This window comes from Prosopis cineraria, unplaced genomic scaffold, assembly GCF_029017545.1.
Source record: "Prosopis cineraria cultivar Desert tree isolate PC_DT_omini unplaced genomic scaffold, ASM2901754v1 PC124, whole genome shotgun sequence".
Classification (NCBI taxonomy): Eukaryota; Viridiplantae; Streptophyta; class Magnoliopsida; order Fabales; family Fabaceae; genus Prosopis; species Prosopis cineraria.
Genome location: NW_026555451.1, coordinates 38,611 through 63,668, shown reverse-complemented (window position 1 = coordinate 63,668; position 25,058 = coordinate 38,611). Strand labels below are relative to the sequence as shown.

The 25,058-nt window shown below is 33.7% G+C and overlaps 4 protein-coding genes across 7 annotated transcripts; 1 reads left to right on the top strand and 3 right to left on the bottom strand.

Moving 5' to 3' along the window:
- Positions 1-475: 475 nt before the first annotated feature.
- Positions 476-2,205, bottom strand: LOC129295482 (uncharacterized). Of its 4 annotated transcripts, none has more exons than XM_054934004.1 (2): positions 1,985-2,205; positions 476-1,890 (listed from the first exon to the last, which is right to left on the bottom strand). In XM_054934004.1, the coding sequence occupies exon 2, from the start codon at positions 1,293-1,295 to the stop codon at positions 795-797; it is 501 nt and encodes a 166-aa protein (XP_054789979.1). In that variant the 5' UTR covers positions 1,296-1,890; positions 1,985-2,205; the 3' UTR covers positions 476-794. The 4 variants fall into 4 exon arrangements, with proteins under 4 accessions (XP_054789979.1, XP_054789981.1, XP_054789983.1 ...); XM_054934006.1 differs by having other exon boundaries at positions 476-1,284; positions 1,813-2,203; XM_054934008.1 differs by having other exon boundaries at positions 476-1,287; positions 1,985-2,203.
- Positions 2,206-3,683: 1,478 nt separating this feature from the next.
- Positions 3,684-5,903, bottom strand: LOC129295484 (uncharacterized). Its single transcript, XM_054934010.1, has 2 exons — positions 5,145-5,903; positions 3,684-4,454 (listed from the first exon to the last, which is right to left on the bottom strand). Exon 2 carries the CDS (start codon positions 4,382-4,384, stop codon positions 3,965-3,967), a length of 420 nt encoding a protein of 139 aa, XP_054789985.1. The 5' UTR covers positions 4,385-4,454; positions 5,145-5,903; the 3' UTR covers positions 3,684-3,964.
- Positions 5,904-6,044: 141 nt separating this feature from the next.
- LOC129295483 (glutamine synthetase nodule isozyme-like) lies at positions 6,045-9,162 on the bottom strand. The gene is made up of 12 exons (XM_054934009.1): positions 9,003-9,162; positions 8,265-8,304; positions 8,068-8,171; positions 7,925-7,973; positions 7,702-7,808; positions 7,528-7,615; positions 7,267-7,395; positions 7,101-7,175; positions 6,943-6,996; positions 6,797-6,834; positions 6,554-6,713; positions 6,045-6,416 (listed from the first exon to the last, which is right to left on the bottom strand). Exons 1-12 carry the CDS (start codon positions 9,074-9,076, stop codon positions 6,264-6,266), a joined length of 1,071 nt encoding a protein of 356 aa, XP_054789984.1. The 5' UTR covers positions 9,077-9,162; the 3' UTR covers positions 6,045-6,263.
- A 9,171-nt stretch (positions 9,163-18,333) lies between these two features.
- On the top strand, positions 18,334-24,780 carry LOC129295485 (uncharacterized). The gene is made up of 12 exons (XM_054934011.1): positions 18,334-18,741; positions 19,230-19,433; positions 19,551-19,696; positions 19,997-20,265; positions 20,611-20,708; positions 21,277-21,424; positions 21,516-21,946; positions 22,177-22,688; positions 22,785-22,845; positions 22,953-23,201; positions 23,702-23,963; positions 24,258-24,780. The coding sequence occupies exons 1-12, from the start codon at positions 18,370-18,372 to the stop codon at positions 24,581-24,583; spliced, it is 3,078 nt and encodes a 1,025-aa protein (XP_054789986.1). The 5' UTR covers positions 18,334-18,369; the 3' UTR covers positions 24,584-24,780.
- Positions 24,781-25,058: the final 278 nt, after the last annotated feature.

Below are 25,058 nucleotides of genomic sequence, written 5' to 3'. Positions count from 1 at the left end.
ATATTATATTTATTAATATAAAAATTTTAAAATTTTAATATATTTGTTCATTATTAATTTAGTTAGTACAAATTTAATTTAACAATCCAATTTAAAATTAAAAAATTTATAATTTTATAATTTCACTATATAGATAGATTCTGTATAATTTAAATATAATTTAAATACATAATTTATATTAAAAAATTTATAAATTTTATAAATTAATCATTTAAATGTATTCCAAATAGTTTAGATTTAATATTAAAAATATTTTTTTTACTTTAATAAAGATAATGTTAAAAATATTTAAAAATTACTTTAAATGAACGTTAGAAATTAAATAAGACTGAAATAGAGTGTCAGAATTACTCCTACCCGGACATTCGGTGCTGAATGCTGAACTGTGCCATATGTAATAGACTATAATGGAAGTTGGATACCATTTTAGAGTGAGGCGGTAGACTTCGCCGGGTGATTGGAAGCGAATGAATGGTAAAGCGCTGAAAGGATATGTTGTGAACTTGGACCAACGTATCCATGGAATTACAAGGATTCTGAAAAAATTTTCACCAATCAAATGAGTGAGGGAATCTTGTTTGTGAACACAATCCTCGTCAAGATGCTAAACTGAAAAGGTAGCAAATGTGTGCGAAGGAAGGGGAAGATTCTCAGACTAGGATAGATACTCCTACACCCTTGACCGACCTTAAGAGATTTTTTTTTTTTTTTAATTTTTGTCACAGCCATACATACAAAATCTTGGCAGTAACATGGAATAGAATACAATCCACAACTGATTGAGTAACAAGGAGTTACTTCTGCACCTCTGAAAATGAGGAGATACCAGTTTGACGATACGAGCTTTCCCAATTCCTTCCATCAATACTCCTGATTTCAACACTCTTGAGCGTGCCAGGGTCAACACACCTGAATGAAACAGCAACCCCATCTGGGTTTGAGCGTGGGTAATAGAATGAGGTTATACCACAGACCTTGCAGAATGTATGCTTTGCAGTGTGAGTGCCAAAGGTGTAAGTTGTGAGGAACTTCTCTGAATCACCCAAAAGCTCAAATCTTTCAGCCGGCATGATGAAGTGCGTATTGGCTCTCATATAGCAGTCAGAACAATTACAATCCCATGCCACAACACTAGAAGAAGCTACAGCTTTCCATCTCACACGCTTGCAATGGCACCCTCCAGTGTGCACCACTGTCTCTGAATCAGAATCCATACTGGCTTTCTGAACTTTTGAGATCAGAAAAGCAATTTCGGCTCTAAAAGATCTATATGCTGCCAGCAACCTGCTAGCCATGATTTATCAGGCCTCAAAAACAAAATATGCTTGCACTATGAACAAGATAGTATACCATCATTTTCATCCTAGCACATGGGACGTGACAAAGCACCAAAATTTTGTTTGAAATGCTTATATGTAAGATATCTAGTGTCATCAATTACACCAGAAGGCATGAGATGGTACCACCCTAGAAGTTATTTCATTCTACTGAAAAACTATGGAGGTCTCGTATGTGTATATTTTTCTTTACTTTTATAAAATATCAAATGACCAATTAAAGATATAACAACTTTTGATTATCATAGTAAACAGATGAACGCGTCTAGACTCTTGTGCCCTAGATAAGAGGAAAAGCAAAATAACATCATATCAGATGAATTACGACTTATGGCTATAGCGACTAAATAAATTCAGAGTTCGGCGACAAAAGGATTCTGCTCAACGAAAATCTTGAAGGCTATTGAACAAAATGGACAGGGTTAAACAGAAATGAAAGTGTAATATTTCCAGCAAAATAGAGTTATCACGATACTTGCAGCTGCACGGGTGATGATGGGTTGTTTGTAACTCGAAAGCGGTAAGCTCGTCAACATGTAAGATGAATCAAGACCTGTGGATTTTATCATTGAAGATCTAAACTACGATTGTATCAAATATGATAAAATTAATAGAGGTTTGGTGACCTTGCTATACTAAGAACTTACTGTAAATATAATAATGGCCCTTCTCAGTTCTCAATTGAAGACGGAGAAGCAAGGCAGAAATGTTGCCCCCAGGTGTTCGCTTTCCGTGTCGGTACCCTGAAAGCTTTTATCTTCATAATTTCGCTTGACAAAGCCTTCTTCACTTTGTCTTCCTAAGAATTTTTTTTATTGTTAATATCGAATGAATATCTGAAGTTCCTGAATAAAACACAAACAGCAATAATCAATATATATATATATATATATGCAACTAATATGTGTCATGTTTCCCTGTTAATATTCCAGTGATCCAGCGGACAGATGTTTTCGAAGTAGCACTTTTTCAATCTGAAATGATTTCTTTAGTTGACAATGAAGAATTGCGATAGAATTATGTGATTTGTTTGTGTTCGACCAAATTCTGCTTTCTCTAGTGTTCTATTATTAGGCGTTACCTTATAACGGGCCAGGCCCAAAGCTGATGCAGAGGACCTCATATTTAAGATAATGGATGTGAAAACGACAACGTCGGAAACATCTACTTGGGATTAAATTTGATGTAGTTTATGTTTCAAACATAGTTAAACGAATCTCTAAGAATTCTTATAAAAATTAAATAAATCCACAAGACTATGAAACCAAACAAAACAAGTGCAACAAACCATTCTTTTTTAGAGGGCCTAGTTGTGTGGAAATGCTGCTTCTTCTTCTTTTGTTTCAGTTTGATTAACATTGTTGTGATGTGATAAAAATTTTGAGTTAAAATGCATGTTTGCTCTTATACTTTTTAACGGCATAATGCAATGCTTTGCTATTGAAGGAGTGAAGTTTAGATTTTGTTTTTGTCCAAAGGAAATGCTCATTGTTTTTCATTTCCTGGTCATGTAAGCCACTGGTTGGCCAAAGCTTTCTAGGATGTGGGAAGTACCTAATAAAATTAATTTTAGGCCTTTGTCCTTCCATGCAATATAAGAGCACCCCATTGCAAAACTCGTGCACACTTGGGTTTTTGTCCAACGGATTGTGAACGCTTAGTACAACACTCTCCTATAGGCATTTTCCCCCATTAAATGAGGTGGGCGGTGCTAATTGTAATAGTGTAATGGAAGTCGCGTACCATTTTAGAGCCGCACTCAAATTGTGATACAGCAGACCTTGCCGGGTGATTGGAAGCGAATGAATGGCAAGGGCTCAAATGTATATTGTGAACTTGGGCCAGGGTGTTCAAGAGGTTGCATGTCTTGTAATTCAACCAACAAAAGTTAGTCCAATTATTAAAAATTTGCCTTATATCACTTCTGTTAAAAAAAATGTAAAATATTTTTTTAAGAATTGAATTTTTCAAAATGTTAGGCATTTTTACCATTTTAAGGTATAATTATTACCATTTTATAAATAATCACTTTATATTTATCTTAGAGTCAAACACTCTATTATATAGAGGTAAATATAAAAACATAATATTAGTTTAAAGACATAATTATTTTATTGGGAAGGTAAAATTCAATTAAAAATGTATTACATTTTTTTAATGAAAGAAATTATTCACAAGATTGTGAGATTAAATCCTACTATTGATATGAGAACATTATTGATGGACAATCTGTAAGTACCTCGCTTTTTGAGCCTAAAAGTATGCTCTAACTTTGATGAGTTCTTAAAAGCCAATTTACTTTAACTTTCTTGTATAAAAAAAAAAAAATTAACAGTGAAAGAGACGAGTTCCAACCATTCATTGAATTATAAGGATTCTGCAAAGAGAGTTTACCAATCAAACGGGTGAGGGAATCTTGTTTGTGAACACAATCCTTGTCAAGATGCTAAACTGAAAAGGTAACAAATGTGTGCGAAGGAAGGGGAAGATTCTCAGACCAGGATAGATACCCCTACACCCTTGACCGACCTTAAGCGATCCTTTTATTTTTGTTACAACCATGCATACAAAATCTTGGCAGCAACAGGGAATAGAATACAATCCACAACTGATTGAGTAACAAGGAGTTACTTCTGCACCTCTGAAAATGAGGAGATACCAGTTTGACGATACGAGCTTTCCCAATTCCTTCCATCAATACTCCTGATTTCAACACTCTTGAGCGTGCCAGGGTCAACACACCTGAATGAAACAGCAACCCCATCTGGGTTTGAGCGTGGGTAATAGAATGAGGTTATACCACAGACCTTGCAGAATGTATGCTTTGCAGTGTGAGTGCCAAAGGTGTAAGTTGTGAGGAACTTCTCTGAATCACCCAAAAGCTCAAATCTTTCAGCCGGCATGATGAAGTGCGTATTGGCTCTCATATAGCAGTCAGAACAATTACAATCCCATGCCACAACACTAGAAGAAGCTACTGCTTTCCATCTCACACGCTTGCAATGGCACCCTCCAGTGTGCACCACTGTCTCTGAATCAGAATCCATATTCGCTTTCTAAACTTTTTGAGATCAGAAATGCACTTTTGGCTCTTGCAGATCTATATGCTGCAACAACCTGTTAGCCATAATTTATCAGGCCTCAAAAACAAAATATGCTTGAACTATGAACACTATAGTACACCATCATCTTTATCCCAGTACAATGGACGTGACAACGCACCAAAATTTTCTTTGAAATGCTTATATCTAAGATATTTACTGTCATCAATCATACCAGAAGGCATGAGACGATACCACCCTAGAAGTTATTTCATTCTACGTAAAAACAATGGAGATCTGTGCGTACTTTTCTGTACTTTTATAAAATATCAAATGAACAATTAAAGATATAACAACTTCTGATTATCATAGTAAACAGATGAAAGTGTCTAGACTCTTGTGCCCTGGATAAGATGAAAAGCAAAATAACAGCATATCAGGTGGGCTTATGGCTCTAGTGTTTAGATAAATTCAGAGCTCTGCGACAAAAAGATTACGCTCAACGAAAATCTTGAAGGCTATTGAACCCAATAGACAGGGTTAAACGGAACTGAAAATCATGTATTTCCAGCAAAATAGAGCTAACACAGTACTTGCAATCTGCAGGGGTGATGACGGGTTTTTTGTGACCCGTAAGCGGCAAGCTCATCAACATGTAAGATGAATCAAGACCTGTGGACATTATCATTGAAGATCTAAACTACGATTGCGTCCAATGTGATAAAATTAATACAGGTTTGGTGACCTCGCTATACTAAGAACTTACTGTAAATATGATAAGGGCCCTTCTCAGTTCTCAATTGAAGACGGAGAAGCAAGGCTGAAATGTTGCCCCCCAGATGTTCGCTTGCTGCGTCGCTACCCTAAAAGTTTTTATCTTCATAATTTCGCTTGGCAAAGCCTTCTTCGCTTTGTCTTCCTAAGCATTTTTTTTATTATTAATATCTAATGAATATCTGAAGTTCCTGAATAAAACACAAACATCAATAAATCAATATCTATATATATTTATATATAACGTGCATGTGTCATGTTTTCCTGTTAATATTCCAGTGATCCAGTCGAAAGATGATTTCACACTTGCACTTTTTCAATCTCAGATGATTTCTTGATTGACAACAAAGAATTGTGATAGAGCTATGCGATTGATTGTGTTGACAAAATTGTGCTTTCTCTACTGTTCTATTATAGGCGCTACCTTTGTCCTTATCAGGACCAGGCTCAATACATTATGTAGGGGCCCTTTGAATTTACACAACGGAAGTGAAAAAGATTAGGTTAGAAACACCTAGTTGGGATCAAAAAATTGATGAAGTTTATGTTTCAAATTCAATTAATCAAATCTCTAAGAATTCTTAATAAAAATTAAATCAATCCACAACACTATGAAACCAAACGGAATAAGTCCAACAAACTCTAAGAATACTTTTTTTTTTTGGTCTATGTTTCAGTTTGACCATTATTGTTGCGATGTAATAAAGTCATCAATAATTAGGCAGCAGCCAAAAAATTATTTGAACCATAGCATAGACATGAAATTAAAATGTCAAGTAGCTTATACTTTATAATATGTAACGGGATCAGATTCCGAATATACCAAGCTACCAAGTTATCATTTTTTTACCTTAAAAACAAAGAAAGAAAGAAAAGACCAGTACATAGCATCTTGCATGGACTTAGGCAATTTCATTTCATAATTATTAATAAATTGGACTAAAACCTTAACATTATTGTCACACATGGAACATGGGAGTGAAGGAAACTAATTCCCTCAAACAGTTGATACTTGATATCCAGAAACTAGACATGACTAGAACATAAAGCTGATCCTAATAAAACACACTGAGTAAATCAAAGAAACACAGTTTGTTTTCCCTGCTTCATCTCATGGTTTCCACAGAATGGTTGTCTCAGCGATCATTGACGTCACCACATATGGGTCCATGTTGGAAGCTGGCCTCCTATCCTCAAAATACCCCTTCCCTTCTTTCTCTGTGTCCCTTCCAACTCTTATTGAAGCACCACGATTTGCAACACCCTGCCCAGAAAATTCCCAGGTTACACACTGATCTCAACCATAAAAAAGGGATGACAACATCTCTCGTTACCATTACAATATTTGTAAAGTGGTTAAAAAGCAGTACGATGATGACAAGGTCATATGTTGTTGCTTACCCATTTGAAGGTGTTAATGTCTGCAGTCTCATGTCTTCCTGTCAAACGACGCTCGTTTCCTTCTCCATAGGCTGAGATGTGCTCCATGTGCCTCTTCCCCAGCTTCTCAATTGCTTTCTTGATCACTTCATAGCCTCCTTCTTTCCTCATGGACTTGGTGCTGCAAATGTTATGTGATGCACTTGTCAACCATCAAAACTAAAGAAGAAAAGTGATTCTCTTTATATCAGTAACAAGATTCACCTGTAGTTTGTGTGAGCCCCAGCTCCATTCCAATCACCCTGGTGTTGTAAGAACCCAAATCACAAAGACACGAATTATCAATATCAAATCAAAGTTTAATAACAAGTACATGAACAGAGCATAAGTGTAAGGGAATGTTGTTGAACCTTAATTGGCTTAGGGTCAAAGGAAACAAGCACCCCCGCAATCTCAGTGATCCTCTGTAGAAAACAAACAGATATGTTAGTTTCTGCATTTAATGCACAAGACATTGAACCTTTATTCAAAAAACCAGAAATTGATGGTGAGGGTAGTCATGCATTACCTCCAAAATGTAACGAGCAACCCACAACTCGTCACCAGCAGAGATACCAACTGAAGGACCTACTTGGAATTCCCACTACATTACACGAAAAAATGAACTGAATTAACAATGGGGAAAAAAGCAAGCTTATGACTGAGTAACTCAAAGTTGGAAGTTTGAAAATTACCTGGCCAGGCATCACTTCACCGTTGATTCCACTGATGTTGATGCCAGCATAAAGGCAAGCTTTGTAATGTGAGTCAACAATATCGCGCCCAAAAGCCTTGTCAGCACCAGTACCACAATAGTATGGTCCCTGATGGAAATAAAAGACAATAATCTAAATACTTCAATCCCAAAATATTATCAGCTAAAAATAATAAAGGGTAAGTTAATTTGTGTGAGTTAAGCGAGAAAGGAAGGAAATTAGCAGGGATAAAAATCTCACCTGAGGTCCAGGATAGCCACCGAGAGGCCAGCCAAGAGGCCATTGGATATCTTTCTGGAGCAAGGTGTATTCCTGCTCAATTCCATACCTATTCAAAGAAAAACATTAAGTCAATGAAGAAGAAAGGTTAATGAAAATGTCTCTTCGGATAAAGAGACAAGCAACTAATAATACCAAGGTTCTTCAGCAGCAACTTTGGGATCGCTGAATATTTTTGCAGCTGCATATCTTTTGTTTGTGGGAATTGGATCTCCAGCAGGAGCGTAAGCATCACACATGACCTAATGCCAATTATGATTGAAAAGGTTAAATTGAGAACTACACCATGAAAACAGTTTCTAAGAGTAAAAAATTTGCCCGAGTAAAATTCAAAAAGGAAGATAGACAGAAAACCCACCAAAATATTTTTACCCCTTCTGAATGGATCTCTAAAAATTGCTTGTGGGCTGTTACCAAAATTTGTTCCAAAAACATTACTGATGTACTGTCTCAAATAAAACAAGAGAAGAAATATCTCCAGTTGGGGGAGGGGAGGCTTACTATAAGATCACTTCACTATCTTCTCCAGGAGCTTGGCCTGTGCTGGAGCCATCGTAATTCCATTTGGGCAACTTTGAAGGGTCATTGACTGGCCCTGAGAGGGTCTGTATTTCATATTTTCATAAGTATACAGCCAAACAAAACAACTTAAATTTTTTTTTTTTTTGTTGAGTGGACTAAATGGATAGGTAAATTACCCTTGCTTTGCTCCGCATGTCCATGCCTGATCCGCCGATCCTATCATATTATCAGACAATATAAAAAAGAGGGAAGGAAAAAAAAAGAAAAAACAAAGAGTTTGGTGAACATAAAGTTAGATGGGGATCAGGGCAAGGATTTAACGCCATTTTGACATCAGTATTTAGTACACGCATGAGTTGAGTTACTCCAATGAACAAAAGAGCAAACAGTTAACAAGCATCATGTTAAAGGTCATTCCTTTTTACCAATTGTGACGGATTAAAAAGTCTTCATCTCGAAGTATTACCAAAACCGAGCATAACTTCCAAATAAAGAGTCAAACTAGTGAGAACTTTGTTCCATACGTTCCGAAATGACAGAACGAAACAACATAACAAGAAGCAGGGGAAATCTTAAATAAAAATGTTTTCTTATTATATTTAATCTTTGTGCTTCTCATTTCTCAAATAATAAAGACAAAAACCTGATCCGAAGAAAATTTATAATCCATAAAAGCACAATGGCAGAAAGGTGTATGCAACCATAAAACTGACAAAGACGAGCATCGTAGAGAATGAATGATCAAGCAAGAAAGGAATCAGGAACCAAAAGAAAACCGAACCCACTGAAAGAACACTGATAAAGAAAATATGTAGACACGTTAATTAATGCGCAGACGAACAGAAAGAGATATGCTGTGCTTGCTTGGACGTGGAGAAAACAGAGTATGCGAATGTGAGAGAAAATAGGCTAACCATATGTACTCTGCGATGACCTTCTCAGTGGTGTCGGAGAGATGGAGGTTGATCAAATCCGAGAGCTGCGACATTTCCAAAACAAAAATACTCAAGCTTGAAGCAGAGAGATTTTTCGCCGGACGATACGTGAGCAGAGGTGGGCTGCTGCTGCGTAGGTTTTATAGTGCGGAAGTTAAATTGAACATTTCTTATGAAATTAAGAAATAAAGCATGAACTTCTTTTATGGCCGAATCTAAAGAATTAAATTAAATTAATTAATTAGTACTGAAAAGGGGTGAGAGTTCGCACCTATACTGTTTATAATTTACAAATTATGTAAATTTTTATAAATTATATGCATATTAATAAATAATATTATTGAAATATATGTGGGTAACATTATATAGAAATATAAAAAATAAGCTAGGTTTGTAAATAATTTGTTTTATTAAAAATTGTACATTTTATACTAATATTTTGGTAATTTGATAATTGAAATATAGATGACCAATAATAGGCCAAGCCTAAGCCATTTCTAAAATATTAGGGTGTCATCAATTGCATGACCATCAAATTAAAAGGATTCAACTAATAAAAATAATTGAATTGATAAATATTTGATTCATAATTTATAAGCAATGTAGATTCAAATCTTATTAATGATATAAAATGTTGTTGGTAGATAATTTTTAAATGCTTTTTAAATTTGAAAGCATATATTTGATTTAATGGCTCTAATGAGTTTTCAAAATTCAACTCAATTCAGTAACTTATTTGTATTAAAAAATAAAAAATAAATAAAGGAATCTCATATTCCCAAGGGGAAAAAACAGAGCCTCACAAACAATCACTTACTGGTACCGGCTAACTCCCGTGCTGGTTTTAGTTGTATTCAGAAAATTTTAGATGGCGAAAAGTTAGGTATTTAGAGTCATATATTTAATATATTTATTTTCAATTAAATTAATTTATATTTAAAAATAAGTTGAAATTGATTATATAAGTTAGTTAAAGAGTAAGTAATGAGTTAAAAATATTTTATTTTGATTAATTGAAAAACATATGATATAAACAAGTTTACGTATCTAGTTTTTTTTTTTTTTAATAATGAAATGAAGAGTGAGTAGATAATGGCAGAATTATTTGACCAATCTTTTAAGGGGTTATCTTTCCCCAAACAGTATTTTTTTTCATATACACCTCTGATAATTAAATTCTGAAATGATATTTAAATGATCTAAGCATTACTGTCTATGTCACGTTCACTTAATACTAAACCCTAATTACACTACATCGCCTAATGTTGTCGAAAGGCTAATGCAATCCCTTCTATAAACTAATAATATAAAGCACCCAAAATCCAAATTAAATTATCTATGCACTTATGTTTTATATTTAATTTTATTTATCACATGTCACCTCCAGTATGTTTAATTAAAATTTAAAAAAAAATAAATCATATTAACTCTATTTTAGAATTTAATAAATTCAAACATCTACATCTAAGGATGGCACAAATAATTATTTTTAATAATTTTTTTATCATTCAATAAAAATAAAAAATAAAAGTAAACATAAAAAATAATGAAATGCTCTATAAATAAAATTAAAATTATTTTTTTTCTGTCAATCTTATAAAAAAAAAAACACAGTAATAATAAACAACAAGAGAGAGAGGGCGCACGACATGCAGCTTCACTATCACTCTATATACCTATATGGAGAGGGGGAGCTTTGGTATCACTCTAAGACACAAGCTCAATAACGACGATTGAACATGTAAAAATATACATAGCCCAGGTTATTAAAATTAAAATTAATTGAAGTCGGAATTTGTCAACTCATTTCTGTGGTCTTCGTTCGAAATATGGGCTTGAGATTTGGCTTAAAATTTTGTGGATGAGATGCATTTTGCACATGACTCGCTAATTATTAATTCGGAAGAACCTTTTTCTTAAGTGTTATATCAATTTTTTTATTATCCATTAATACTGCTATTATCAAATCGTCGACCATGATAACCTGTCGATTAATTTCTTTCAGAATTCAATCAGTCGTTGGGCCAAAAAAAATAATAATAATTTCAACTAGTCCAGATTTTGTGTTTCCTTCTCAAAGACAACCAGAAAAAGATTAATGAGACATATATTTGTTTCAAAGTGATCGCATCTGCATTGATTATCTTTTCATACAGAATCAATCGATTAACTAAAAAATATATACCCAGAAATTGTAAAACAAAAAATATAAGGTAATATATTGTTGTTTTTTTGCCAGCAAGGTAATTTATTGTTACTTAATTTTGGATGTGATATTTATATCTATAGTAGTTTAAGACAGGGCAAATGACAGTTCATTTCTAGAATATCAATCAATTTACTGCTGATTTTGCAATTGGTTTCTCCTAAAGATCAAAAAATTCTAGATAAATGCTCCATCGAGACCATAAAATAAAATATTTTTTAAAAAAGCATATTAATTAATTATATATTAAAATATTAAAAATATTTTATATTTTTTTAATATCTAAACTCTTAAAAAATATCGTATATTTTTTAACGAATAGGATATAAAATCTAGTGCATCACATAGTTTTTCTATTTATTTTTCAAGTCATATTCCAACTTTATTTATTACTTTTGTCTAAAAACGTGAGTTGCATCAATCCGACGAAAAAGCCAAAAAAAAAATTATTTAATTCTATTTATAAGTTATTTTTAACATATTTTATCAAGATTAATAAAATATTTATTTTAAATTAACTCTATTTAAAAAGTTAATAAGTTTAAAACCTTATCTTTATTAAATATATATACTTTTTTTCAATATTTAATGGAAGGTGAGATGAAAAATGCATTATAAAAATATAATAATGTGACTTACAAATGAAATGAAAATATCCTCTTCAAGCCTTATGAATATAATTGGAGGGAGTATAATTATTTTTTTAATTGTGCATATGTACCATTCTATTAAAAATATTGTTGGATACTAAATGTTTAGCATCTTTTTATTTTTATATTGAATGTTACATAGTAAGAGACTGATTCTTTTACTAAATCTAATTTCTATAGCAAATAATAGTTATTCTTTTTTGTGCACCAAAGTATAATTATTTTGAGTATCCGTATTTAAAAAAATATATTATGAGCTTGTTGTAAAATATGTTGAGGGAAGCCCGCCAACCTTTCAGGCACCAAACTGGACGGTGAAGAAATACAAATAATAAATTCAGGCCAGAGATGAGTAGCGGCAGATGCACGTGGGGGAAAAAAACAAAGTAGATATGTGTTGAGAAACATTATCTCATGCTAAAAAATCATTGCCTTTAATTTTATATTTTGTTTTTAAAAATATCTCATGCTATAACTATAAGTCTTCTTGTTCCTTTACAAGACATTCAAAAAAGATTTGTTGTCTTTTTTCATGAGGTGATCCCTCCGTTTTAAATTATAAAATATTTTTGAAAAAGTTTTAACATCTTAAAATATAAAATATTTTAATAAAAGTAAAAATTTTTAATAAAATTTTTTTAATAATATTCTTTTTATACATTCTTTCTCCTTAATGTTATTTCATCAATGGAGTATTAAATAAAAGATATTTTTAAAAGTTTATATTTTTATTTTAAAAAAGTAAGATTATAAAATATATTTAATAAACTTTATTAATATGTAAAAATTTATATAAAAATGTCTTATAATTTGAGACGAAAAAAATATTATATAAGATATTTATTTTATTACTGTTCGCATTCACTTGTTTCTCACACTTAAAAGGGTTCATTAAATTGATCTTGTTCATTTATTTTTCCACTTACAAGTCCTATTTACACAGCAAAATTTTTTTATCATATTTATTAATTATATCATTAAATTTTTATGATAAATTTTTTATTTCACCCCACGTTAAAAGTTGGAGAGAAAAAAATATAATTTTAATATATATATTTAATAAAAATAAATTTAAAAATTTATTAAATTTTAAATAAAATTAATACATTTTAATTTTTTTAATTTTAATAAAAGATATTAAAAATAATTTATAAATAAAATTAGATAAGTACTGCAGTTTGAATATAGTCGTGTCAAATGCGGCTTCATTATTGTTCACACTTCACGGGTCCCTACAAGCACGTGGGAATAAGTAGGAAATATATTCATTCACGATTTATCATGAACATATAAAATGGAACACTGGAAAAGTGTTATTAATTATGTTGCTTTTTTTCGGGACCGTGTCTTGTCGCCGCATGCAGTTTCTCTCCCGCTATCAAGTGGACCGTGCCTTTACCGATAAAAATTTGATCAACTTTACAGAATTGTAAAATCAAATGTCAGGGTCGATGTGGGCATGTCATTGATAGGCCATATATAAATACTTTTTAAAATTTAAAATTTGGAGATAAGCACCGGTGAACCCCATATCCAGCTTACATATACTTTTTGCAATAAAAAAAAAATTAGACAATACGTTTTTCTCTTTTATTATTTACGCATAACTTTCGTGTTTTTGTTATTTTTTTCCCCAGAAAAAGCTTTCGTGTTTTTGTTTGCCTGTGCAAGGATAAATAGGAATTGACTATCACCTACTTGGTTTCTCATTTCTTAATATTTTGTACCCTTGTCTTTATACGTATCTCTCTCTAGAATTGATAATTGCAGGATGCAATTTGTATTCTTTTATTTTTCATCAAAAATAGTGCTCCTTATTTTTTTGTTTTTTCGACGGAAAGAAACTAGCTTGAGATTCCTGAAGAGCCACACCCCCCTTTTTTCTTAAAAAAAAAAAACGAAGGGTCACAATTTCGCCAAAGTTTATTAATTCAATTGATTTCCGGGCGGATAAATGATTTACGAAGAAAAGGACTTTCCTTGTGATATCACCTTGCACGTCTATGTTTATTTGCACCCACGCGCCCACAATGTCTCGTAACAAGGCAGAAACATGTGTAGTATTTTGACGGAATTATGAAACTTCCAATGCCTCATATTAGTTTTAATTGTCAATTTAACTTTGTAAATTTAACTTTTATCAATCTAATTTTTTATATTTTTTAAATTATTATAATAATCCTTTGAGTTTTAAAATACAAATTAAGCCTTATATTAATATAATGTATAAAGTATGTTGGTGATTTGGCATGCAGATATAGTTACTCATTCCATTCAAAAATGTAAGATATTTTTAATCAAATTGTACTCTCAATAAAATGGTTATCTACTTTTTAACTAACATTATCTTTCTATATTTATCCTTATAAAACACCCTACAATAAATATAAAATCATTATGAATAGGGGCACTTTTGAAAAAAAAAATAATGATTATACCTCAAAAAATTAAAAATATCTTATATTTTTTAACATTCAACTTATCAAAAAATGTCTTGTATTTTTCAATAGAGGGAGTAAATGATAATAAATTAGTCTTTAAATTAATTTAATTTTTATCCATGTAATCTCCTATGCTATATTTTGTCACTCTGTTTTAATATACTTTTGAATTTGGCTTTTTCTACATGAAAAGTTATATTTCTTTTCATTAATGTACATGATTGTCATCAACACTTTTTTACTCATCCACATCAATAAATTTAAACAGTATTAATAACAACCGAATAACCAAAACAAAAATAAAAGATTAAATTAATAAAAATTAAATTAAAGTGATTAAGTTGATAATAAAAGCAAATTTCAATATCCCTATTTTTTCGTTAAACGTTGGAGAAGATTCAGGAATAGTGCACATAGAGACACACATTTAATGGCATGCAGTTAATTTCCAATATAAAATGTATCATTGTAGATTCGGACCCCCCCTATTCATAGCATATATAATATATACTTGTATATAAAGCAAGTGCAACGTCTAATGCAACATCACACGATATATGTTTATTCAGAAGCCCCGCAGTATATCTCTGTCACAGAACTTGCAACTGGAAATTAATTATGCTCGCAATAACAATTAACAATTTCCCGAGTCCCGACACCCTCTCCAGAGGATTCAACGGGCAATGATGGTGCCTGGCCTGTTCTTTCTTTAAAAAATGCCATTATTATTGCGATGTGATGAGATCATCGTGAGAGCTTCCTCAGATTATCTTAACCACGTCAACGAGAGGAAAATCAATAAACAATTTATATATAGTTAAATAGGCCAGAACATAGTGTAAAGAAGGACCAAGTCATACATTTGCCGCCGCGAGTCCAGCGTCACATAATGCATGTTTTTATGATCAGATTCAGAGGCTACAGAAGACGACTTTATATGTACCGACTTCACCATGTAGTATCCCTGCAAAGTGGAATAATTAAACACTTTCCAATGAACCAATGGTTATAAATAATCAGTTTCATCACAAAACAACGCCTATAAATATAATTCAGTTGACCTTGTACATGTTATTCCTGGAATCTGAGGCGTGACCTAGCTGCAGGCTCGGTGGATCCAAATGCATCAAGTTTACTAAGCAGAATAAAATATGTGGCAACATGTAACGCAGTTTCATTGGTGACAATTAACAAGTGATGGTGAGAAGACTGCAGTTTAGGACTCATTTACATATACATGTGTATATATAATGAAAGCTTCAGCAAGCAGGATTCTAGAAGTTTATAAGTCATGCATGCTTTTGATGTCAAATAACGGTTAGAGAGGTATTTACAAATTGCCCGCCACTAATAAGATTTATTATATTGGTAGTATGTTTTGAACCCACGACTTTATAATTATGAATTGAGTATATACTAATTGGACTAACCTGCGGCAATAGTTAAGTGCTCCTTTTTATTTCGCAATATAAGTCTTTTAAGGTTGAGGCATATAACTTATGAAATGCAATTAATTATGATACCAAGATTCTGATTGCATTGGCATCAAGCTTGCCCTCGTTAATGCGTTGAATAAATTGAGGTTACGTTTGGATACATGAAAAGATGGATCTGAACCAAATTCATTTTTGAATACATGCAAACATATGAATTTTAATTTTCAAATTTAAACTCATATTTTATTATGACTTCATTACAATTTCAAATTTCCTTTAGCTCCTAATTATTTAAAATTTTAACTACTTTGACCCTTTCGTTTTCTTCACATGTTTGCTGTTAGTATCTCTACTACTCTTATCTCTCAACCTTGTTTTTGACATATAGAAAAATGGAGTTAAGTTCATTAACCCCAGTTTTCATTTCTACTTTGAATCACATCCTATCTCTTTTTTTACCTTCAAATTTTTTTACACTATCTAAATAAAAGATTTTAAACATACATAAATTTTAAGTATGAGATTTTAAATCTAAAATTCAAACTCAAAACCTTATATGTTCCAAGTGAAGGCTACATATATAAGTTATTTGATTAAATAAGAGTGTAATGAAAAAATAAGGAATGTTATGATGAACATAAAACAAAATAGAAATTTTCATCGAGATTAAAAAGACTTGTGTATGTCCCAAATATAATTATTTTTAATGAATATAATTATTTTTAATAGAAAGATGCTTATGAATAATAAAAAAGACGTGTGTTATGGAATAAAAGAAGTATTTGATAATGGGTTAATATATAATTTGAATTATAAACTATAGGTTTAAGGATGATTTGAACCCTAAACTCATATTTGATACATTTTGAATACTAAACAATTAAATTTAGAGCAAATTCACATCCACCGTTAAATTAAATTAAACTAAACATCCATTACTTTTTTAAAAAAATAGGGCATGATGTGCAGTGTTTTTCAAATCCCCCCTCCCTCTCCCTCATATCCTCGTCTGAGAAAAATTGTAAACTAGGCTTTTCTTTTTTTTTTTTAAAAAAAAAAAGCAAGGGTCATTTGTTTTAATTTAATGTTTATTGCGGAAAAAAAACAGACTAAAATTTGTGGCAACATGTAATACAGTTTCATTGGTGATGATTAACAGGTGACGGTGAGAAGACCACAATTTAGCACTCATTTATATGCATCCATCATAAAAGTTTCAGTGAGTGGGATCCTGAAAGTTTACAAGTCATGCATGCTTTTAATTTCAAATAACAGTTACGCAAGTATTTACAAATTGCCTGCTACTGACAAAGTTTATTACATTGACAGCATGATTTGAACTCAAAACTTTATAATTATAAATTAATTTTTTATTAGTTGGACTAGCCTTTGTTAATAATTAAGTGCTCCTTTTATTTCATAATCTAAGTCTTTTAAGGCTGAGGCACATAAATTATGAAATGCAGTTAATTATGATGCCAAAGTTTTGACTGCATTGACATAAAACTTGCCCTCGTTAAAATGTTGAGTAAATTAAAGTTACGTTTGGAGGTATGAGGATTTGGCATCCAAATTCTTTTTTGAATACAAAAAATCATATGGATTTAAATTTAATTCAAATCTAAATTTATATTTTATTATGACCTATTTGCATTTTTAAATTTCCTTTAGCTCTTAATTATTTAAAATTTCAACTGCTTTGACCCTTTCATTTTATTTGCATGTTTGTTGTTAGTATATCTGTTACCTTTATCTTTCAACCTTGTTTTTGACCATAAATAAAAAAAATAGAGTTAAACGTGTCACTTTTAAATTTTTTATTTCTACTTTGACTCTCACCGCGTCTCTCCCTCTCTCTTTTTTACCTTTAAAATTTTTGTCAGGATTTTATATACAAAAGTTTTAAGTATGAGATTTTAAATATAAAATTCAAGACAAGACCTTATGCATTCCAAGCCAAGGCAATATAAGTTATTTGACTAAATAAGAGTACAATGGAAAAAAAAAAAAGAATGTTACTTTGGACGTAAAATGAAACAAAAAATTTCATCAAGATTAAAAAGACTTGTATTATGCCCCAAATATAATTGGTTTTAATAGAAAATTGCTTGTGAATAAAAAAGAAAACCTGTATTGTAAAATAGAAGAAGTATTTGACAATAGGTTAATATGTAATTGGAATCCAAACTATAGGTTTAAGGACAATTTAAATTCTAAACTCATATTTAATACATTCTAAATACCAACTAATTAAAATTAAGATAAATTCACTCCCACCATTAAATTAAAATAAATGTCTGTTATTTTTTTAAAAAAATAGGGCTCAACATGCAATGTTTTTCAAATTTCACTCTCAATATATTTTACAGATAATGGATTTTAATTTTACCAAAGCAATGTCTATTACTATATTTTACAGATAATGTAAAATAGGCCCAGTCATCAATGGGCTTTTTTGCAACACTGGACTTCTTCGTTTGAGATTCAATTTAAAGTTCAATCCAGGCCCAAGTTGGTTTGATATACGTAATCTCCCGCTCTTTTTCAAAAAACCAAACGACGCTCAGAATCTTCAGATCCCACCGCTCCAACCACCACGTAGAGCTCAGTGAGATGGGGGATACCGACGAAGAGAAGAAGCATCTGACGCAGAAAATTGCTAAATTATTGGACGAGGCTCGAACCTCTTACGCCACTCACAATCGAAAGCTCAAGGAGCTCTCCATTCTCCGTTCGAAATCGTCTTCGCTCCCCGAGTTCTTCTCTGCATTCTCCACTGCCCTAATTCCCCTTTTTGATTTCCAGAAGCGCCTTGCTTCTGTGGAACGTGTAGTCCGCTTTGTCTCCGTTTTTGCCAGTGTCAGTGACAACGGGAATGATTCCATTTACGATGAATTCTTGGACCTTTTTCTCAAGTTTCTACTAGTTGCAGCTGCAGCAGCCAGCAAGACTGCGAGGTTTCGAGCATGTCAGATTGTTTCCGAGGTATGGATTGTTAGGCTTACCTTGTCGGAAAGATGTGCGGAATGTAGAACATTTGGGGTTTTCATTCGTGCTTTTTAATTAAATTTTTCTGAGATTTGAATTTATATATTACCTATATTTACATATTTTTGGATATTTCGGTCTTATGGAGCTGGATGTAAGTGGTTGAACGGTTACTTCTATGATGAATTCAGAGTTGAACTTAGCTTTCCTGAATTTTATTATTGATTTTATGGCTTTATTCTGGAGATTTAAGTTGATATTGCATTTAATTAACGAATACTTGGGTCCATCCTCTGGACGACCTGGATATTCATTTTTAAAGCTAACAGTATTCATTATCTAGATACTTAGGGGAAAATAGTTGTTTTGAAAAAATGATCAGTGCCAACAACTTATCACGAGTTATTAATGGGGTTATCCAACAGATGCCTTCTGCTTGCTTTGATATCTTTGGTTTTTGTTATATTACATACACATGTTTGTAGATCATATTGCGGTTGCCAGACGATGCAGAAGTGAGTGATGACCTGTGGGATGAGGTGATAGAATGCATGAAGCTGAGGGTAACAGATAAGATCCCTCTCATTCGTACATTTGCAGTAAGGGCACTTTCTCGCTTTGTGAATGACTCTGATAATAGAGACATCCTTGATTTGTTTCTCGAGGTGCTTCCATTGGAGCAGAATGCGGTGAGTGTCTTTTTGGTTTTCTTATCACTAATCTGGTGCCACTGATAATTAACGGAGTATTCCTACATAAATGTAGGAAACCTGGTTTTACCATAATTAATGTTGGAAACTTTGCAGGACGTTCGTAAAATGATTGTGTTATCTTTACCTCCTTCTAGCGTAACCTCTCAAGTGATCATTGATTGTACCTTGGATGTGAGTGAATCTGTACGCAAAGCAGCTTACTGTGTTCTCGCTAATAAATTTCCTCTTCAAAGCCTAAGGTAAGCGTGGCCCAGTAAAGGAAAAATAATCCCCCATCCTTCCACCTTGTGCTTCTCCTCGTCTAGATGTTTTATGTTATAAATAGTCTATTACGTTATATGTCCTCCCTGTCTACCCTTCGCAAAACGTTTCATCTGCTATCCATTATAAACAATGAACATTGTCAGCATAATTTCATCTCTATTCTTTCATATTATATATCCTGTAGCTTATAGACTAGAGCGGATATTTATTGTCCCAATTGCAATCATTCCTCTTTTTAACTTTTTTTAACATTTTGTTAATTTCGGTTTCTGCAGCATTAAATTGAGGACATTAATTCTTCGGAGAGGACTGGCTGACCGTTCTAGTGTTGTCTCAAAGGAATGTTTCAGACTAATGAAAGATGAATGGCTTTCAAAGTGCTGTAATGGAGATCCTTTTGAACTTCTCAAATATCTTGACGTTGAAACCTATGAATCAGTTGGCGAGTCGGTTATTGAGGCGCTTCTAAAAGCCGGTATCTTAAAACTGGGAAACGGTTCCAGCATTCGGCAGTATATATCCCCAAAAAATGACAACACAGAAGGTTAGCTACGCTTCTTAAGATTCATAGACTTGTTTCGCCATTTATTCTTGTTACTTGATTGATTCAATTATTCAAATATGTTTGTGTTTGGGAAGACATGCTGATTATGATGATGAATACATATTCTTAGGATAATATGATGTGAAATAAAATTATCTCTGATGTGTGAGATCAAATGCTTTGTCATGAAATCAACAGAAAGTCGTAGGTAGGTAGGCCTCTATTTATTTAGTTTCCTTAATACTATTTTAGAGCCTGTCTGTACTATAGAACTTCTAAGCTAAGCAGAATTGAATCCTGGTTAGCTGTTGTACATTGTCTTCATTGCTTCTCTATTCATTATAGGGAGTGAAGTCCATTGCCCAACGAATATTAAGCTGATGGAAGCAGAGGTCGCATTATACTGGAGAGTTGTATGCAAGCATTTGCAGTCAGAAGCACATGTGAGTTGGAAGGGGTATATTTGTATCCCATATTTCTTTACCTTCAGTTCTGTTATGAGCTCAAAGAAAGGAGTGGAGACATAATTTGACTTCATTTCATTTTGATAAATAAGCATGAAGTTTTCACATTTCAACGTGACATGGCTTGGCTTTGTAAAGAATTTGTTACACGTCAGAATTTTGTTTAAGAATCCACTAACAGATATATTAAACTCTGTGCCAAAGTCTACTCCCTCCTACAAATTATAGTTTCACTTGATTATGCAGTGATCCTCCTTTCTTTTCACGTGCATTTTACACATTTCAGTCTGACCACACGTTTATAGGACTCGGCATTTCAAATATTGCTAGCATTTCTATCCATGTATAGTAGGTAGAATATGTTTAGAGAGCAATTTAATAGTCAGATTATTTTTCTGCCATCCAGTTCAAATATTTGGGACAACGCATTTGCGCTCTCTTGTTTTTGAGTCGTTCTAGTTACTGAACTATAATCATTTTAATTACAATACTAGAGCTGTGATTTTCTTTTCTTAACCAGTAACGATTTAAACATGAACCATGATAGGCCAAAGGCTCTGAAGCTGCCACTACGATGGGCACTGAAGCAGAAGTATATGCAGCAGAAGCATCAGATAAAAATGACCTTCTGGAACAAATACTTCCTGCAACAGTTAATGATTACATAGAGTTAGTTAGAGCTCACAATGATGCTGGTAGGTATAACTTTACGTGGTTGAAGCTACTGGTATGATACATTCAACTCTTCGTTGCATGCTGAATCGGTCTGAAATATGATATTCACAGGATCAAACCATCGCTTCGCATGCAGACAGCTACTTTTGCTCGGTGCCATGTTCGATTTTTCTGATGTGACGAATAGAAAGGTTGCTAGTGCATTTCTACAAGAACTGATGCGCAAGCCTCTTGATCATGAGGATGATAATGAAGGGAATGTGGTTGTTATAGGAGATGGATTAAATTTTGGGGGAGACAATGATTGGGCTGAAGCCATAGCCAGTTTGGCAAAGAAAGTTCATGCTGCTCCTGGTGAATTTGAAGAAGTTGTTCTTGCAATCGTAGAAGAGCTAGCTCAACCTTGCAGGGAGAGAACGGCAGATTGTGTGCAATGGATACACAGCCTTTCGCTTACTGGCCTGTTGCTGAAAAATGTGACGTCATTCCGCTATCTTCAGGGCAAGGCTATTGAGCTATTACAATCTTTATTGCTTCCGGGGGTAACTAATTTTTCTCATCTAGCTTTCTTCCTTTTTTTCTTTTCCATTTATTGTACATGTGGTCCTTGAAAAGTTGGGACATTGGAGGATTCCTTACTCACTTCAGCATTTCTTTTACTTGTATTCTTACGGATGACTGAAATCCATGGACTATAACAATATTAAATGTTGATAAGAAGCTTGTTCGACGGCACTGATAACTATGTTCTAATATGAAAAATGAGCTGCAGGCAAAACATGCTCACTTAGATGTGCAAAGGGTTGCTATCAGATGTCTCGGTCTTTTTGGGTTGCTGGAGCGAATGCCAAGTGAAGAACTTGTTAAACAACTGAGGGTTTCGTTTGTTAAAGGACCACACGCAATTAGCATAGAGGCGTGCAAAGCATTATTTGATTTTGGGATGTGGCATGGTCCTCAAGAAATTGACAGGTTGTTGATGCACGACCATGCAAGCCAAATCCAGTGTGACAAGAATATTTTCAGTCCCGTGAACTTCTCTGATTCTGAAGGCGATCTCAATGTTGGAATGCTCGACCTGTTATATGGTGGGTTTGAAAAATGTGATTGGGGCAATTTTTCGACTTGCAACGAAGATGAGTGCGTTCATGCTGTTCTTGGAGAAGGGTTTGCGAAAATACTTCTTCTAAGTCAGCATTATCCGAGCATACCGGCTTCTTTGCATCCTGTGCTTTTATCGAAGCTCATCACCTTTTTTTTCAGCGATGAAACAGAATCACGGAGGTAGATTGTGCGCCACTAAATATTTCCCCCCACGTTCTAATGTTGTCATCTTGTACTGGTAGCCAATTAAAATTTACTCTTTCATTGTTTCACCAGGATGAAGCAGTGTCTATCTGTCTTTTTTGAGCACTACCCATGTCTCTCAGCCAATCACAAGGCAAGCACTGCTGATATCACGTCTAAATGTGTCTTTTGTTTGCAGTCGTTATTATTATTTTTCTTGTCATATCCAAGGCCTTAATTGTTTCATCTGTGTAAGTGCAGAAGTGCACATCCAAAGCTTTCATTCCGGTCATGCGTTCGATGTGGCCAGGAATAGATGGCAACTCTGGAGGTTCTAGTTTTGTGGTGTCTCAGATGCGTAAACGTGCTGTGCAAGCTTCACGATTCATGCTGCAGATGATACAGCTCCCTTTGTACACTGAAGAAACTCAACCGGAGAGTGAAAATAATGGTACAGAAGTGCCTTTCGAGTGTGATGAGGAGGGGCTTGCATTACGCATAGCCATTGAGGTAACCTTCAGCGAATTCTAAGTTTGTTTGAAATATTGTAAAGCTTTCTCTTCATTTCGTTTCTTGAGTGTTAATACTGTGGTTTCACTTTCAACTTTCTACTCAAATTATTAAGCTATTATGTAATGTAGTCATTAATAATTATGGTGAATATACATATGTTGAAGCTTGTAACGGTTCATGAAAAAGATCCCCTGCTTGACTGCTTTGGCCCCAAAATAAATAAATAAATAAAAAGATCCCTGCATCATGTAGTTGCAGAGAGCTTTTCTTCATTTTGTTGAGCTTCTCCATTACTAGTTTCTTTCTTGGTGTCCTGCAAATTCAGAGGAGAAACAAACTGTTTAGTTGTTTCATTACCAATTGAATGTTGGTTACCATCTGCGTTTTTGTTCAAATAGTAGTCTGGCAATACGTTGCAGGATCCTACACTAATTAACGGTGCTCTTCCTTTTTATTTATTTCTTCTTTTCTTCTTACTCGCTGCTTCCTTTTCTAAGGTGGCAAGCTTTCATTCGAAGAAGACAGCTGCTGAGAAGTCATATGTGTCGGCATTAGCTAGAACACTTGTCATGCTTCGCTTCCGGATATCAGAACAGGGGCCAATAAAATTCATGAGGATGCTTTTAAGTCGCGTGGTTGGAAGTGCATTGTCAGAGAAAGATCTTGGAAAAGATTTGAAGCGGATGGCGGAGCGTCTCATGACTCTAGATAAACAACCAGACGACGAATTGCCGCAAGCCGAAGTTAATCTCATTCTGGGTAATACTCATTTTTTCTCTTGTGCCAACCCTTTGGTTCACCTTTCTTGACTTGTCCAATTTAAAACTATGAATGCTGTAGTAAGTAGCAACTACGTCTTTTGCATGCTGGTTCTGATCTTAATATTTCACGTCTGATATCTGTATTCCTTATTCACTTTTTGAGCGTCTTACGAAATGAAACTAAGCTTCGTGCTAGCCAATCTGCTGGTCTATTGGATTCTTTATGCAGTATTAAACCTTTTTTGGCTTCCATGTTGGTAACTTGCTCTTTCTCCCACTAAATTTATTGAAGGGAAATTGGAAGTTGAGTTCGACCTAGATCTTGTTGGGCCTGTTGCAATGCCACAAACACCAGCCACGCGCCCAACTAGAGGGACACGTTCTAGAAGAAAGGTGAGGATTGAGCATGACTCTTCGGAGGATGATGAAGAATTCTCGCCTGCTTCTGAAGTTTCTATCACCGCCCACCACCCGGTAAACAGTCGGTCGCAGAGAGCAAGCAAAACAGCGGCGTTGACCAAGATGTCAGCCTCAGTAATAGAAGACCATGAAATTGAAGACGAAGTGGGCGAAGAGTCTGACGTCACATCTGAAGATTCTGATCAATCCGTTCACTAGATATGGTATTTCTTGATGGTAATTTCCATGCCTTTTTCCTTAACATATCTATATCTTGTCGTAAGTTGTAACATAGCATGAGTATTTGGACTGCGGATATGGTACTGTAGAGTAATTAGTATTCAGGTCTGTACAAGTTTGCACTAACGCAGTTTGTCTGCTTTGCAACTCGTCTTAGTAAAATTGTGTTGCATTGAGTGGATTGAGATTGTAAATGCTATATTGCCCGTCTCATTTCTCACTGGAACGATTGTCATGCATGAATTCTTGTATATCAGATGCCAATCATAAGTGGATGGGATATCATGAGAAATGAAATAAAATGAGTAGTAATAGGAGTAAGAAAAGCCCACTATCTTATCCGGTGATTGCTCGGGTATAGTTCTTAGAAATCAATGGGATGATTTTAACCGTATGTGGATTGGTCTTGTGCATCCTCGAAAAGTAAGAGGCTAATCTACTATCTTATGTTTTT